The sequence below is a fragment of the Vitis vinifera genome, chromosome 7, assembly GCF_030704535.1.
Source record: "Vitis vinifera cultivar Pinot Noir 40024 chromosome 7, ASM3070453v1".
In the NCBI taxonomy this organism is placed as follows: Eukaryota; Viridiplantae; Streptophyta; class Magnoliopsida; order Vitales; family Vitaceae; genus Vitis; species Vitis vinifera.
In genome coordinates this window covers 6,240,996-6,257,954 of record NC_081811.1, presented here as the reverse complement: position 1 = coordinate 6,257,954, position 16,959 = coordinate 6,240,996, and the positions used below count along the sequence as shown (strand labels likewise).

The 16,959-nt window shown below is 28.8% G+C and overlaps 1 protein-coding gene and 2 non-coding genes across 3 annotated transcripts; 1 reads left to right on the top strand and 2 right to left on the bottom strand.

The window, feature by feature from the left end:
• Positions 1-576: 576 nt before the first annotated feature.
• Positions 577-663, bottom strand: LOC132254135 (small nucleolar RNA Z102/R77). Its single transcript, XR_009466304.1, has one exon. It is a non-coding gene; the product is annotated as a small nucleolar RNA Z102/R77 (small nucleolar RNA).
• A 207-nt stretch (positions 664-870) lies between these two features.
• Positions 871-956, bottom strand: LOC132254136 (small nucleolar RNA Z102/R77). The gene has a single exon (XR_009466305.1). It is a non-coding gene; the product is annotated as a small nucleolar RNA Z102/R77 (small nucleolar RNA).
• Positions 957-9,311: 8,355 nt separating this feature from the next.
• LOC100256697 (deoxyhypusine hydroxylase) lies at positions 9,312-14,956 on the top strand. The gene is made up of 7 exons (XM_002263202.5): positions 9,312-9,667; positions 12,136-12,269; positions 12,354-12,589; positions 12,674-12,812; positions 13,712-13,838; positions 14,376-14,494; positions 14,591-14,956. Exons 1-7 carry the CDS (start codon positions 9,508-9,510, stop codon positions 14,621-14,623), a joined length of 948 nt encoding a protein of 315 aa, XP_002263238.1. The 5' UTR covers positions 9,312-9,507; the 3' UTR covers positions 14,624-14,956.
• The last annotated feature ends 2,003 nt before the right edge of the window (positions 14,957-16,959 follow it).

Here is a 16,959-nt window from a genome sequence, read left to right as displayed (position 1 = left end):
TTTTTTATTCCAATTCTCATTTTTAATAATAATCTAAATGATTAATAAATAGGCCGGGTCTGCTTGAAGGCTATCTTTAATAGCTGTGAACTTTAGGAAAATATTGATAGCATACAAATAATTGTACACAAAATTGATAAGAAAAGATAAAAACTTTTAATGAAACTTTGAGAATAAAGAAACAAATAATAATGCATACAGTATTCTTCGAAATATATATATATATTGAGAATCAGTGTACTTAATACTAATTCAAAGATATTTTAGGATGAAAAATATCATACTTATTCTTGCTTTAAACAATTTTGTATAGTATTAATTATAATTTGAAAATAATTAATTGCAACATGCCGTTCGTCATTCGATTAATAGTTGTAACTCGGATAAGGGATGAAATTTGGCTTGTTACATATGGATGTCATAAAAAAAAACCATACAAAAATGGATGGATGTGATCAAAAAATAAAAATAAAAATAATTGATGAAAACGAAAGAGGACCGAAAAGCTCGATTAGGTTTTTGAAACGAAGATTTATTAACATTTAAGACATTGAAAAATCGCAAGAGGGAGGAACAGAATGATCAGATAGAGCTAATACTATTTGTCGCCATCATCCCGGCGATCAAACCAATAGGGAAACAAATTCATTCATCATATCATTCTCTCCTCCTTAAAAAAAATTAAAACTAAAAAACAAAATAATAACAATAATCTTCTGTATTACCAGAGGATTACTATTGCGAAAAAGCTATTACATCTGGCCAATCTGACGAATGGCATTCATGATCCACCCTCAAATACTGTCTTTTAAATCTAATTGCATTCCCATTTTTCAGAAAAAAAAAAAATCAAGAACGAAAAAATAAAGAGAATAATCAGATAGAGCTAATACAAAAGATTCGCCATCATCTCGGCGATCAAACCAATAGGGAAACATATAATCATCCTTTCATTCTCCTTCTACATAAAAAAACAAAAAGGTTTTCGAAAACAAAACACAAAAAGCTAACCAAAAAATGAAATCAAACAAAAAGAAATTAATCTAACCAAAGGTTTCCGAAAACAAAAACACAAAAACATCACCAAGAAATCAAATCAAATCAGAAGAAAATAATCGAAATTAGTAACCAAGGGCGAGTCGACAATGTTGACGGCTGCCTAGCATTTTCGCCTTGCGAAGAAAGCGAGAGAGTTCAGCCAGATCCGTCCGAGACGCTCCATGAAACCCTAGCGCAGTACTTATAAGCGAACACTAAACCTCAAATATCAAATAACCCCCCAGACTTTTATATAATATCGAAAGTGACCTCCTTTGGTTCTGGAAGGCTATGGAAGCTCTATTGGGCCTCCAGCCAGCCCAATAAGAATTTTCATGCGCAGACTCTGTACGTGGCCCAAACTGTATTATTCTACGCTGTGGGCTCTAGGTCCAGCTAGCCCGTTCACTTTCGCCTTTCTTTTCTCCATTTGGTTTTAAAATATGTATAAGATTTATCCGGGGCAGCATTTTAAAAGATAAATATTTTTTATTTTTCTATTTTTATAAAAATAAGAAAAATTTAAAAGACTATAATAATTAATACCTTTTCGTTGGTATTTTTTTAGTAAATTAATTTTTGAAATACTTAGCTTAGACGGAAATTATTTCCTTTATGAAAACAATAATAAATCAAAATTTTAAAAATAAAACATAGGATAATTTTTAAAATTAATTAAAAACTAATTTCTATAAGTGTGGCTTCAAATGAATTTTATCTCAAAATATGTTTCTTTTCTTTGTTGTTTTATATGAAGTGTTGTTGAGATTTTTGCACTTCGAAATTATTCTTTTTTTTTTGTCAACATTTTTATATTAAAATAATTATGACCTACAATTTGTGTGATAATATTCTGTTAGTGCATTAGGTTATTTAGATTAAGTTGTTAATTTTGTTCTACACATCCTAATTTAAAACTATATATACTTTCTTGTGATTTATACTCCTTTGAATATTAGAATAAAGTCCAAATTAAATAGGTAAATATGGTTATGTTATTTGATAATAATGATCGAAAGGGCATAGAATAAACTTCTAAAATTTTGAAATAAAATTAATTTGAAAAAAAAATTGAGAATTTAAAAAGGATAATTTTTTCAAATCTTTAAATGAATTTGGAAAATAATTTAAATTAGAATTTTAAAAGAAAAATATTTCCAAATATTTTTTAATTTAAAATTTGAAAAAATTTCAAATTTTTTTTAAAATTATTAAGTTTCTAAATTATTGTTTTGATAAACTATTATTTCTAAGTTGATTTCAAGTCCACGACGTTTTCTATTATATTAGTATATTAGAAGAATTCACTCAAATGGGAATGCGAACTTTTAAGTTATAATTTTTTTATGCTTAATTTAAAACTTCTAAATACGTTTGGTTTTTTATTCGTTGGGTCGTTAAAGAGATATGAATACCCAAAGCGTTGAGGCAAAATCCATTGGAGCACATAATGTGTTATGTGGTGGACGTGAATTGTAGTGTAAGTTTTGGAAAGTAAGTCAATAACATCTATCGAACTATTTTTTCATATAATAGATTGTTGATTTGAAATTTCTAACTTGTAGTTTTTCACTTAAAAATCCATTGTCTCATTTGTGGTTGATTGATTATGAATATTTTACACTCTCAAAGTATTATTTGGATTGAAATTTTCAATGCTTATGTTAAAATTTTTAAAAATCACCTATTCACCCCTTTGGATGTTACCCCACTACTTATTATTTCACAAGTAAGATTTTAGGTTTTTTATATTCCTTACAAATATTTATATATATTTGAGAGTCTTTTTTCAGTTAAAGATTAATCAATAGAAGTTTGTTCCTGAATGATTTTGTTCATTAGTGTTGAAGGATGAAGAATATTGTGTAGTATTTTGCAATTTATTGAACTTACAAGTATATATTATGAAGTATTTTTCCTTTTGTAAAGTCTTTTTCTTTTTATGAAGTCTTTTCTTTTCCGTTCTAAAGTTTTTGTAAATTTTCAAACCACTATTCTAATTTGAAGTTTTTTTCTTTTCTCTTTATGTTAGATTTCTGAATCCATTATCACCCAAAACACAAAACAGGATATATGTATATCAAGCATTCAAAAACATTCCTTTGATCTTTTATCTTTGGATAGAGATCTAACCTGAATCCATTTTGACGTTTTGATGAAGACGGTATGAATCTTCTAAGACTGATGGAGGGCACCACCTCTGGATTCTCTCAGGCAATGGGAGCGGGAGAGAGAGCGGTTAAGTTCTTTTCAAAAGAAGTGATTGTGATAAAAGACACAAGTCAAAGCCCTTTTATACCCTCCTGCCTTAGGGACCATACCCATTGGTTATTGGGCCTCACGGGCCTTAGGCCCATCATCTAAAGCCCGTAATGGCATTGGGCTCTACACATTAGGTGGCCCATACTCAAGATTAAATCAGAAATTGCATATTAAAAGATAGCTTAATCCTGGACAATGTTTAATATATTGTCGGTCCACATTTATTCTATCACTTTATTCAAGAAAAGAAAGTCAAATTTATTTATTTGTAAAGTTAGAGAACTATTTTATTACTTAATTCAAAAAATTTAGTTCCTTAATTTTAAATAAAAAATATTTATTTCCAATTGTCTTTTCTCTTCCATTGAAAGATTTGTTTTGCATTATTTAGGAAATTTGTTAATAATAAAATATTTATTTCTAATTCTCTTTTAACTTTAATTATTTTATTTTATTTTATTTTGTAAGACTTAATTTTGTAATATTTCAAATTTTATCACATGTTAACTTTTGATTCCATGTCATATATTCAATGTATATGACTCATCACTTGTCCAGCCAAATTTTGTTGAGCCAAGGAATCCTAGTTTTGAAAATTAATTTAATGGTAATTTAATCTACTATTTTTTTTTTTTGTTTACCAATGTCTTCACTTTAAGACATATTATGTTTGTCGTGTATACAAGGTGAATCTTAAAGTTAGTTTCAAAGTTTTTAGAGTCTTCAATTTCTTTGTTGATTTTTTTTTTAAGAATTATTTTAATAAGAAAATTTCCTATTTCAAAATATGTATTTCCAACTATTTTATTTTCTTACTTTCATTCTTCTTGATATCAAATAAATACTTGTGTTAATAGGGAAGGTTTCTTATTTGAATAAACTTTACTTTTTTTTCATAAGTATCTTTCATTCCAATTTGTCTTCCATGTTTTTCTATATAAAGAAAACATTAATTAGAGAGACTCAACTTAAATTTTATGTGGGATTTCTTTCACCCTCGATGGATTGCATCTCCATGCTTAATCATACATCTCCAACTCGTAAGTCTTATTCCATTTTTTTAATCACTCTCAACTTTCCTTTGCTCTCTCTCTTTTTTTTTTTCTCTCTCTCTCTCCTTTCTAACTACTTTATTATTTTTATTCTCTCTTTTTATTTTTATTTTTTAAAATTTTTTGTCTCCTTTTTTTAAACATATTTTTACCTCTTTTTTAATCTTTTTTTTTCTTGTGGAAGAAGTAAGCTCACCATCATCAAACTCAAATGCATATGTAATCTCCATTGTTTGTAGAAATAAATTTGCTTTCAAGTAGCCTTCTTTAATATATATATATATATAAAAATTCTTCAAATATTACCTCAAACATTCATAACAAATTTTTTTTTATTTAAGAAACTTAAATATATAAAAAATTGAATATTTAAAGTTTGACCTTTGTGTAGACAAGTTGTAGTCTTTATAAGAAGCGATATTGTATTTTCAACATTTAAGAGTCTATTTGGTAGTGATTTTAGGAAGCGCTTTTAATATTTCTAATAATTGAAAATTTTTATCATTCAAGTGTTAGAAATGCTAAAAACGCTTTCTAGAATCACTCCCAAATGCATTCTAAGAAATAAAGTCTTCACTCATTCGAATTGACTTAACTGAAATGCTTAGTGGTAGCTAATTTTTAATACTTAACTAAAATTGAAATCATATTTAAAACACATGTAAATTATTCATAACCTTGATGCAAAGTGATGTATTTTCGTCACTTAAAACAACTTAAGTGTTAAAGTTTTCACTCATGCGAATTGGCTTGATTTGGATGCACAATGGTGTCCAATTTTAACACTTAATTAAAAATGAAACCATATTTAACATCCATGTAGACAAGTCATAACATTGATGTGAAGCAATGTTATATTTTCGACTCTTAATGCACCTTAAGTGTTAAAGCCTTCACTTATATGAATTAACTTGGTTTGAATGCATAGTAATGTCCAACTTTTTAAAACTTTTTTAAAATTGGAACCTTATTTAACACTCATGTAGACTAGTCATAACTTTGATGTAGAATAGCGTTGTATTTTCGACACTTAATGTAATTTAAGTGTTAAAGTATTTACTTATGTGAATTAGTTTAACTTGGATGTACGGTGGTATCCAATTTTTTAATACTTAATTAAAATTGGAACCATGTTTAACACTCATGCGGACAAGTCACAACATTGATGTAGAGCAATATTGTATTTTTAGTACTCAATATGATTTAAGTGTTAAAGTTTTTACTCATATGAATTGACTTTGTTTGAATGCATAGTAGTGTTTAATTTTTAACACTTAATTAAAATTAGAACTACATTTAACACCCATATATACAAGTCATAATCTTGACATGTAGTGGTGTTGTATTTTTTACATTTAATAGGGCTTAAGTGCTAAAAATCTAACACTTCTTAGCATTGAGTTAGGACTTGTCTACATGGATGTTAAATATTGATTTAATTTTAATTAAGTGAGATTATTGTGCATCCAAGTCAAACCAATTCACATGAGTAAAAACTTTAATACTTAAATCTCATTAAGTGTTAAAAATACAATACTGCTCTATGTCAAGGTTATGACTGTTGGGCTCTGTGGAGCTTAGTTTTGTTTGATCCGGTTTGGCGACCCGACCCGAATAATATTATGTGGTTTTTAATGGGAGATTTACTGAGGCTTGTCCATAAGCACTCCGGCTTGGCCCTTTGGGCTCATTTAGCCCATTGTGGAACCGCCTTTTGTAATTAGGGTTTTTTAGTGTGGCGTGATTGCCTTGTTATATAGAGAGAGAAAATATTGTAGCCGCTAGGGTTGTACTCTGTATTTTTCCCTGATAATAGTGATATCCCTGCAACTCCGTGGACGTAGGCAATTTGCCGAACCACATAAATACTGTCTTGTGCGTGTGATTGTTTTTCTTTGGCATGTGTTTTCTCTATTTTTTGTTTCTCACAGATTGGGAATTCGGTTTAATTCCCTACAATGACTTGTCTATATAAGTGTTAAATATGATTCCAATTTTAATTCATTGTTAAAAAGTTGGACATCATTGTGTATCCAAGCCAAACTAATTAACACTAACAAAGACTTCAGTACTTAAATCGCATTAAGTAGTGAAAATGCAACATAACTTTGCATCAAGGTTATGGCTTGGCCTACATAAAACGTTAAATATGATTTCAGTTTTAATTAAGTGTTAAAAAGTTGGACACCACTATGCATTCAAGTCAAACCAATTCATATGAGTGAAGATTTTAGCACTTAAATCACATTAAGTGTTGAAAATGCAACAATGTTTCGTGACAATATTATAACGTGTCTACATATGTGTTAAATATGGTTTCAATTTTAACTAAGTATTAAAAAAACAAGAAACCATTGTGCGTTCAAACAAAGTCAATTCGCACGAGTGAAGATTTTAACACTTAAGCTATATTAAGCGTCAAAAGTACAATACCACTTCGCATCAAGGTTATGACTTATCTACATGGGTGTTAAATATGGTTTCAGTTTTAACTAAATGTTAAAAAGTTAGACATCATTATGCATCTAAGCCAAATTCAATTCCCATGAATGAGGACTTTAACACTTAAATGTCGAAAATATGAAACCATTCTACGTTAGGGTTATAACTTGTCTATAAGGTAATTTTTAAGAATTTTGGTATTGATTTAAAAAAAATCAAAGAACAAAAAAACAAAGTAGTGTTGGGAAAAGTAGGAAACATAGTTTGAAATAAGAAAATTTCCTATTAAAATATTTCTTTGAAAAAAAAAATATTCAAAGAAAAAGATTGAAGATTAGAAAACCAACTTCAAGACCCACCCCGTTCATATGATAACACATGTACATGATGAGTCTTTAAGTGAGGACATTTATAGATATAAAAAAATTTAGTAGATTAAATTACCACTAGTCTTCAAATTTGTGGCTCCTTATCTCAACAAGGTTTGGGCATAACAAGTGATGAGTTTTACACATCGAACATGAGACATATAATTCAAAGGCGACATATGACAAAATTTGAAAGATTAAAAAAATGAAGTCTTGCAAAATAAAATTATTAAAAGAGAATTAAAAATAAATATTCTTTTGTTAATAATTGAAGTCAAAATATAATTAATAATAAATATTCTCTTGTTGTCAAATTTCTAAATAAAGGAGTTAAGTGACTAAAATTAAAAAACCAAATTATTTGAATTAAACATTCAAATCTTAAGGATTCTTAATCTAATTCCCTAACTTCACCTATAAATGATGATAACTTCCTTCAATTGAGAGGATCCCAAAAATTACTCCACAAAAAAAAGATGTTTTATAAAAAGAAAAAAGAAGTTTTATAAAACATTATACAAGTCTAAGAAATTACAAAAGTACTACACGTATGTTTTTTATTATTCAACAAAGTCATTCGAGAACAAACCACTCTAAACCCTCAATTAATCTTCAACTCCAAGAAAACACTCTCATGTCATCATTTGAATTATAATCAAATCAAGAATAATATATATATATATATATATATATATATATATATTTGTAAATAGAGACTCTACCCCACAATTTTTTTAATACAAAATTTTTATTTGCATATTTTCTCTATTGTTTTAATTATCTTTGCAAGACTACTCAAATTTGTGTGTCAACATAAATTTCAATACAGATATCTACTCTTTAAGTTAGGAAAATTTTCTATACAATCTTTTTCATTATTTTCAAAGCCACATTTAATTCTTATTATTTAAAAAATAAATAAAATACTTATTAAAAATAAAATATGATTTAAAGTTCTCAATCTATAACCTTTAGCAAATGGTGTTTTAATTGCTATATTAAATATAGTAAAATTACAATAACAATTAGCAAATAAGCTTTCTAAATAAATCTATCAATAAATAGTATATGCACAATCCTTGAAGCACTTCAACCATATAAAATTGAATTACTTACCTTTATAAAACTTTAATAAGATCTTAGAAGGGTTTTTATTTTTATTTTTATTTTATTTTATTTTTTAACATGTCCATGTAAATATTCTTTATTAAAAGAAATTGTTTTTCTTTTTGTCTAATAATATCATACATGGTAAATAATTAAAAATTTAATTAAATTGGCAGAGTTATTGATAAAATGTTAAAAAAAAAAAATATGGAGCAATGATTTCTATAAATAAAGTTATATTATTTTAATAATTAATAATGACCAAAAATAGTATAGTCTAGAGGAATTTTAATAGAAATTGTATTTTAGTTCTTGAAAATTCATGTGGATGCTTATAAAGTTACAAATATAAATTTAATATGAATGCTTTGTAAGAATTAAAATTTGTTTGAATTACTAAATTTTAGAGTGAATTCATTGTAAAATTAAATTTTAATAAGCATCAAACTTCTTGAGTATGGTGACATAAATCTAAGAATTAATTAATGGATTAAAAGGATGAAATGATACCAAATTTATAAATCTAACTTCTCCCGTGTTTTAAATTGATTAGTAACTCATTTTTTTTATATAAATACCCTTAGATATTTTAATGATTTACATGCAAGATTTAAAAGAGAGAATTATTTTTAAGGTTAAATATATTTTAACCCCTCAACCTTTGACTTGTTTCACACGTTATAACACTTGGCAGTTACATATGAAAATTATAAATATCTCTTTAAAATAAAAAATCAAAATTGATAGTTATTATATCCCGAAGACAATTAGGAAATTTCACTTTAAGATTTTTGATTTAAAGTTGATTTTACCTAATTTTGTATTAGTGTTTATGTCAAAGTACGGAAAAAAAATCAATCATTTTTATAATTTTATCAATAGTTTTTATCATGGTAAATTGTTAGTATTTAATAAGTTAAATGTTTGGTTTTGATTACGAAAGAACAAAGTGTAAAAACACTTTCAACGGTCAAGTGTATTTAACCTTTATATATAAATATATATATTAAAAAAATATTTATAAAAAAAAAAAAAAAAAGACCAAGAGGAAGAAGGTAGCATGAGGCTTTGGGGTCAAAAGCTGGAATGAAGAATATAATAATAAAGATGCTCTTGGAAAACTTGAACAACTATATTGGACTGTGACTAGGTTTTGAGAAAGGGAGAGTGAGGCAGTTTTTCAAGACTCACTCTCTCCGATTCTTTGACCCAGAGGCGGAACCCCAAAATTATTTAGAATGGCTTCTTGTGATAATTCATTCTCTGTCTCCCCCGAAACCGAGAAGTTCCTCTGTGACCGTTTGATCGACCCCACACAGCCGATATCGGAGCGATTCAGAGCCCTCTTCTCTCTTCGCAACCTCCGTGGCCCTGCTCCTCGTCAAGCGCTCATTCTCGGTTCGTTTCCATTATACAACGGTTGGGGTGTTTAATTATGCGTTTGAATTTGTGGGTGTTATCTTTTATGAATTCGCGTTGAAGATGGCTTTCAATTAGGGTTTTTAATTTTTAATTTTTATAATTTAATTGTTTAATATAGATTTTATTAGGAGCTCTAAGGCTGTGTTTGGTTGCATGGAATTGGGGAATTCAGTGTTTGCTTGCTTTGCACGCCAGTTAATTTGGAATTTGAAGTTTGAGTTAAACCCATTAAACCCATTTCCCCCAAGACAATTCGACAGCTTAAGCAAGTTGTTTTGGATGCCAATAAATCCAATTTTGTTCCATCAATTGCATCTGCCTTCTTCTTAATAATTGGTCTGGGTTACTGTAACGATTTTGTTGATAGCCTGATAATACCTTCAGTTTGTGCATTATGATATTAGATTGCAACTCAACCATAGAGTCATGTGCCTAAAATATGCAGAGCCTTGTGAATGTTCTTAAGCAAATCTATTAAAGATTCATCATCATATAAATGATTGTTGCAATATTATGCTTCCCTTTTCAGTTATTCCTTAGGTAAATGAATTGTCTGGATAAGCACCTAGAGAGGATGTGAGTAGGTGCCTTCTAAAATTTTCTAAAAGTGACCCACAATTGTTATCATCCCCTGTTTTATCCTGAATGTTCTTAAGCAAATCTATTAAAGATTCATCATCATACAAGGTTTTACCTAACCCTAAACCTCCAATCCTCATTCAAACTGCTTGTCTAGTATCCTAGGAGATTCATCTTCCCACCATCTTCATGTGGAACCCAGTTGGAATCACCTCCAAACATGATCCTAGCCTCTTCTTGATTTTTGACACAAGAAGATATTTGAGTTTTACCCGAAAAAATGGTGAATATGAGAGTAGAGATGGAAACAACACTGAATCTACTCATTTTGAGGGAACTTTCTCAGTTGAAAAAAAAAATTCAGCTCAAAACCCACTAACTTTCCTTATAAACAAGCAATTTTGAATTTTGCAAAGGATTTGAAGCTCAAGGAGGCAACCCACATTCTCTCAATTGTAAACCCCTTATCTGGAAATGAGTTTAAATAGTTTAATTCAACAGCATAGTTCCATTCAGAAAAAATGAAATGTTATAAGTTGTGATCGAAACATGATTTATCCAATGTAAGTCTGAAACATTAAATAGTTGATCAATCATCCGTCAACATGGATGCCTAAGGTGACCATTTTCAACACCATGGATGTCTAACTTTTGCAATGGAGGTTTTTCAACACTTGAAACATTGTTAAGGCTTCACAACCCATTTTGGGAAACACATAATATTCTTTTTACTTTTTTTTTAACCTTTAAGAGAGGGAAACAATAAAGAGATGCAAACACAAACACTCTAGGGGATTCAAGCACCTGTACTCAATCTTTAAGGCACATTGAAGAGGTATAGGCCTACATTTGGAATTTAGGAACCATTTATTAGCTTTCACGTAAACACGAGGCACTCCTCAAGCTATTAGTCACTCAAAAGATTTGGTATTAACATCTTGCAGCTTATCCAAGTAAATCAAAATCATAAGCAACTCATAAGTAAGCCCATAAATCAATACAAGGACATTTTTATGTCTTAAAGCATTTTAAGATCATTATAAAACAAAATAACCATTTGCAAGAAGGATAAGAAATCACATTCATAGACACTTAAACCATGATTAAAACAGAGAGCGGACAAATATAAGAAGATACCAATGAACTAAACAAAGAATTGAGAACCAAGACAAGGAGAAAAGCAACACAAAGACACTTCAAAACTGTGAAGACCTCTAGGACATAATAATATGCATGAAGGATGTCCTAGAAGAAACTTAACTGAGAATACATAGACCTACTCAAACCTAGAACATTCAAAGGCTTTGTTCTGATATCAGCTATTTGACCCCATTATAATTCGAATAGCACTTTTTCATGATCCCACCATCATAATTAGGGAGAATCTATAAATGTACAGAGGCTGGTTGGCAGGTTCTTCCCATATTGTGTTGCTACCGAGGCCTCAATTTTACTTTTCATTGCAATTGTTTCGTTTTTTCATCCTGTGATGTGGCTACTGAAAATGCTTGAGTAAATTCTATCACAAAATTAGATCTCTGCACAAACTTCATTTTGTTTTCAGTGGTGAACAACTTAAAAGGTTTTTGTGGTGGAGAACTATAACTTGGATCTTGTATGGTTATCACATGCTGGTGCTAGTATAAATCGTCTGAAGATGATTCCTTTTAGGAATTCATATCAAGATGATACTTTTTATGCATTAAGTGCTGTTGAGAGATGGAAGAAAGAGAAACACTTATATTGTATACATTATTTATGCCTTTATAGATGAAGTGTATTAAGCTTTTCTCAAAGGGTTCCATCAATGGTTACTTTTCTTGTTAGTTATGCGGTAGTTGTACATGTTTTCCCTTTTGTTGCAGCAACAAGAGATTCTTCAAACTTGTTGGCACATGAAGCTGCATTTGCCTTGGGTCAAATGCAAGATGTTGATGCTGTTCCTGCTTTAGAGGCGGTTCTTAATGATTTTTCTTTGCATCCCATCGTTCGCCATGAGGTAATGCAGATCTAAAAAAAAAATTTCTTCCAGGATTCTGCCTGCTGTTTTTGTCAATTGTCGATGTTTGTTATGAATGTCCAGGCAGCAGAAGCGCTTGGTGCTATTGGTTTAGAGAGTAATGTTCCCCTTCTAAAGAATAGCTTGGTTGTAGATCCAGCTCAGGAGGTCCGAGAAACTTGTGAATTGGCTCTCAGGCGAATTGAGGAAGTGAAGAATGTTGTTGGCAATGATGGAATGTCCATGGTAGAAGCATCACCTTTTTTATCAGTTGACCCAGCTGCACCTGCTTCTTCTTGTTCTTCTGTAGACCAACTTAGGTTTGTCTGTAAATAAGTAACAAATACAAGCTTTTACCACCTGTGTTTGTTTTGGATTTTTAACTGATTTTCACCAATTTAAAGGGAAGTGCTTTTGGATGAAGAAAAAGGCATGTATGAGCGGTATGCAGCTCTTTTTGCACTTCGGAACCAAGGTGGAGATGAAGCTGTATCTGCGATTGTTGATTCTTTGTGTGCAAACAGTGCTCTTCTGCGTCATGAGGTCTGTTAAATTTTCACTGCTGTGTATGTAGCTTCTATGAATATGGTTCTTTTAGTGGATGTTTGGCAACGCTATCATTTGATATTTTCATTCTCTAGTCAGGAAACTGGCATTTCAATGTTGGAGAGATACACCCTTAGGTTCAACTTGTGACTTCTTATAATGCATATAAACCTTGTTTTAATAGCTGTTACTATTCATATGAACAGTAAATACAATGAATTGGTTGTTTCTGATTAAAAAAAAAAAAAAGAATAAACAATATACAGCATGTAGGAAAAACACATTTTCTACCACATACGTCATTTTTCTGCTATGGTTTCTACAATCATTAGATGTGTGTTTTTAACAATTGTCTCATACTTAAAGTTAATTACTACTGTGCAACTAACATATTCATAGACAAATGGTAGCTCATTTGAGTAATGTGAGGGTATCAAAGTTTGGATTGGACTTTCATTTTCTAAGCTATGATTTTCATTTTCTGGGTTATGACTGATCATTCAACAATGGGTTTACTTTTATCTTAATTAGAACTGCAGTTTGAGACTAAAGATCCCTTGCTGCAAGTTTGCTTAGGATCGATGGAACTGATGCTGTTGTTGGTTTAGTGTGTGTCTAGAATTATAATTTTATATTATATCTAGCTCATTTATTTTTGTGTTATGGGTGTTGAGGTAATATGAAACAGTACTTTTCAGTTCAATAGGGTTTCTATTTTTTATTTTTCTTTTCATCTATTTTTTCTCTCTATTTTCATTCCCTACATTTTCTCTCAAATTTTCTGAGAACCAAGCATAGCCTTAAAAGGTTTTAGGTTTCAGCATGTATAGTTCTGACATGTTTTTGCTTGCACCACCTGCCACTTTTCACCTTTGCATATCGGTGTTTGTTTATAGGTTGCTTATGTTTTGGGCCAATTGCAAGATAAAGCTGCTTCGGCTGCACTTTCCAATATACTGAGGAATGTGAATGAACACCCAATGGTTAGACATGAAGCAGCTGAGGCTCTTGGCTCTATTGCAGGTAAAGCCGCAACATTTTTTTTAATGCATTCTCCTAATTCTCTTACCATGATTAACTAAGAGGGAGGAATGAATTTTGGTCAACAGTAGAATGCGATGCTAGAATATGTGTGTTTAAACAGAACAATTTTGGAGAACTATGGATCAATACCATTTGATAAATGTCCATCAATTATGACTGTTATGATAGCTTGATGAATGCACAATATTAGTAAAAGATGGGATCAGATGGGATTCATAGGCGATTAGACTATTTTCTGAAAATGAGCTCCTAAGAATATAAAAGAAATGACTGTCCCTTATTGAGATAATTGATTTTTGTTGAATCGAATTATGTTCAAAGGAAGAGGACGGTTTGGAGTTCTTTGGAATTGTCTCTAGCAACTATTCGATTGCTTGTTCTTTGATTATTAAATTTACTAAGTAAAACGAAAAAAACAAATACGAGTGCTCCTAATACTGGACCTGTGTCGTTTAAAATTTTTTTTTTTAAGAAGTGTTATAGCCTTGGAATTAAGTTAAAATCTTGGTTGCACAGATGAACATAGCGTGGCACTTCTTGAGGAGTTCGCCAAGGATCCTGAGCCTATCGTCTCACAGAGCTGTGAAGTTGCTCTCACCATGCTGGAATTTGAAAGATCTGGCAAATCCTTTGAGGTATGCAAATCAGAAACTGACTTAAAACCAATCATCATAAGAAACTTTGATTTGATTTTCAGGAGAAATGACTCTCATCAAATGCATTCCATGCAGTACCTCTTCATGCAGACGCCGCAGGTACAATAAACTCTTACAGGTTTTCCACCTCGCATCAATCTGGCTAACCATCTGCTAGTCACTGAAGGAATGATCTTCATGAGATAAAGCTAATGGCGTCGTTTTGGCTTTGCACCGAGGGGTAGGACATTTTAACATGTTCAATCATGAACTGAAGGACAGCTTCCTATGCCTACAGAAACTTACGAGGTTAGTTAACGTTTGTTATTTATATACTCTGAGGGAGTTCATTTCCCCTTTGTTGTTCTTTGTCATACCATTAAGAGATGTTTCCTTAAAATTAAACAACTTTACTGGTCCTTTGGGCTGAATTTTGGAGTATAAATTTGATTGCTTGATCAAGTTTCGTTTTGGCACCATCTTCCCTTTTTTAATAGTAACATAGCTTAAGAAAAAGAAAAGTCGTATTTTTCATATGTGTTCCTACTCAATCGTGATTTATTAAATAAAACCATAAAGTGATTTTTTTTAAAGCGAAAAACGAGTCTAAATTCAAGGTTGGGTTATTTGTTGAGAAGGTATTACGGGTAACACTACTCTAAACCTTAAAAAATAAATTGAACGATAACCGTTAATCAATTATACCGAAAAAAAAATGATACAAATCAATGTATAAAAAGATATAGCCAAAATTATATTATATTATAAGATTATAAATTATTTGATATGAGAATTTCATAAATTAATTTATTAAGCTGATTAAAAGAAAGATTTGATTGTTTTAAAGATTACAATATATTTTTAAGAAATTTCAAAATTAAATTTATTTACATATTTCAAATCAATTATTTTCATTTATTTATTTACAAAGAAAGTTTTAATTTATTTGACATTCAAATTTATTTGCAAAAAAATGATTTTTTTTACATTTATTTTTATTAAAAGGAGTTTTTAAATAGAAATTTATTTAAAAAAGTTTCAATGATTTTTATTCAACTTTTCATAATTTCATACACAAAAAGTATCCCAATTTTATATTTATTTTTTTAAAAAAAGAACTTTAAAATTTTGCTTTAAAAAATAATTTTGCATTTTTACAATTTTGTGTAAAATAAAAGAATTTTATTTAACTTTCATAACAAAATGATTTTCCTCAAATTTTATGGATAAAAACTAAAAAGATCCCTATCCAATTTTATAAAAAAAAAAATTTAAAATTCATTTGCAAATTTATTTATCTAAAAAAAGGTATTTTACAAATTTATTTAAAAATATGATTTTTGACAATTTTATTTGAAAGAGGGAATTTAAGCTTAGCTTTTATTAAAAAAAAAATATTTTTTAACTTAAAAAAAAAAAAAAGAATTCTGCATATAAATTAAAATCTTTATCTGAAAAATAATTTTACTTTAACATTTTACAATTTTGCTTGAAAAATAGAATTTTGCCTTTTTAAAAGATTTTTTTTACAAGTTTATTAAAAGGAGTTTTCCAAATTTTATTAAAAACCTTTCTTTTATAATAATAATATTATTATTATTATTATAAACTTTTTTTTAAATATAAAAACCTAAAATAAAAATAAGATATTACAAAAACACACAACCTATTATTTACCACTATTAAAAATTAAAGTTCTCTTTAAAAAAAAGTAAAAAAAAAAAAAAAACAAACAACACCTAAATTTTTTATCGGTAAAAATTTTAAGTCTTAAATTATTATTTTAAATTCCTTAATTAGTGTTAAATCCTTTAAAATTTTATTTAAAAAATTTCAATTTAGATTAGGGTTAGTTTATTTAATTTTTTAGGTCAAACCATTAAAAATTTATGAATATACGTTGATTTGTTTATGGTCCGAAAATTTTGATATTCAAAAGAATAGATCTAAATTATGAAAAAAAATATATAGAAGAAAGAAAAATAAATAGGATTATGGAAAAGAAAATGTCTAGCTAGAGTGAATAGAAAATATAACAAACTTTTGAAAGAAAATTATTTTTTAAGCGTGATGGTAAACAATTATTTTTTAATAAATGTTTTAAAAATATTCCAAATAGAACTCTAGGTTGTGTTTGGTTCCGGAAAATATTAAGAAAAGAAAAAAAATATAAAGGAAATTGATTTTTTTTATGTTTGGTTGTTTTATGAAAAATATTAAAGAAAATCAAATATAATTAAAATTAATTAAAATTTTATGTATGTTTAAATTATTTAATTTTTATATCGATGAGTTAAAATAAATAAAATGAGTTTGAAGTAATAAATATAAATAATTTATCGATTTTCAATTTATTTTTATTTATTTATTTTTTATTTTTACTTTTCTTTTATATTTTTTTCCTTTACATTGGACCAAACATATCCTTAAAGAAAACGCTTGGATAGAGTGAAAAAAAATATCGT